Genomic DNA, 909 nt, shown 5'->3' on the forward strand with positions numbered 1-909 from the left:
GAAGTCCGCGCTCCGGACATATCGTAGACGGCCGGTCGTGCCGTCGATGAGCGGCCTCGGCGTCACGCCGATGAGGCCATTCGAGCCCCAGTGCCGCATCCCGACGGCGACCTCGTGCAGCTCCTCGACCGGGCGGCCGTAGCACACCGCCGCCGTCGCGACTCGGACGCCGACGCTCATGAGCCCCGGGCCGCGGTGCCATGTGCAGCATGAGGAGAATGTTAACAAATCTATGCAGGCGCCTGGGACGTCGACGGCCTCCCGCGCTACATCGAGATCGGCATGCGCGACTGGAAGAAGCGCGCGTCCGCGAAGCGCGGCAGCCGCTACGGCATGAACCCCGCCGCGGCTTCGACGGGCCGGTGACGCATCGACGAGTCGGAGCGTACGCGTGACGCAGTCTCTCTCGGACCAGCCCGGCTCGCCCGGATCGACGTACCAGACGCTCCTCGTCCTAACGACGACACACACGAAACACACAAGTTACCCCAGCTCGAAGCCGGAGAGGAACTGGACCGCGAGCGTCGTCGCGACGGCGACGCAGGCGCCCATGAAGTTGATGGAGAAGGCGAAGGCGGCGCGGTCGTTGGCGACGTCCGTCGGCAGGCCGTAGATCTCGTCCTCGGAGCGCCGGCCCACGGTGAGGCCGCCGACGGCCGCGCCCGCGCTCAGGAGCGCCTGCACGACGCTCGGCGCGGGGCACGTCGTCGCCCAGAGGCCGATCATGACGCAGACGAGCCAGCAGCCGGACCGCGGCATCCAGATGGACCGCACGGACGTGAGTAGGAACGTGTCGCAGTAGGGCGCCCGCCCNCGCGCCGTGCCGTCGGCCCCGGCCGGCGCGTCGCAGTCCGTCGCGGCGAAGAAGCAGTGGTGCGCGTCATTGGGCGCNGGCGGCGCGGGCGCCAT

At 70.6% G+C, this 909-nt stretch overlaps 1 protein-coding gene across 1 annotated transcript; it reads right to left on the reverse strand.

Moving 5' to 3' along the window:
* Window positions 1-487: 487 nt before the first annotated feature.
* Window positions 488-909, reverse strand: AURANDRAFT_68200 (hypothetical protein; the record flags this gene model as incomplete). The annotated part of the gene is made up of 1 exon (XM_009043848.1): window positions 488-909. A coding segment is annotated over one exon (422 nt), but the record flags the coding sequence as incomplete, so codon positions are not given.

The sequence above is a fragment of the Aureococcus anophagefferens genome (assembly GCF_000186865.1).
Source record: "Aureococcus anophagefferens unplaced genomic scaffold AURANscaffold_73, whole genome shotgun sequence".
NCBI lineage: Eukaryota > Pelagophyceae > Pelagomonadales > Pelagomonadaceae > Aureococcus > Aureococcus anophagefferens.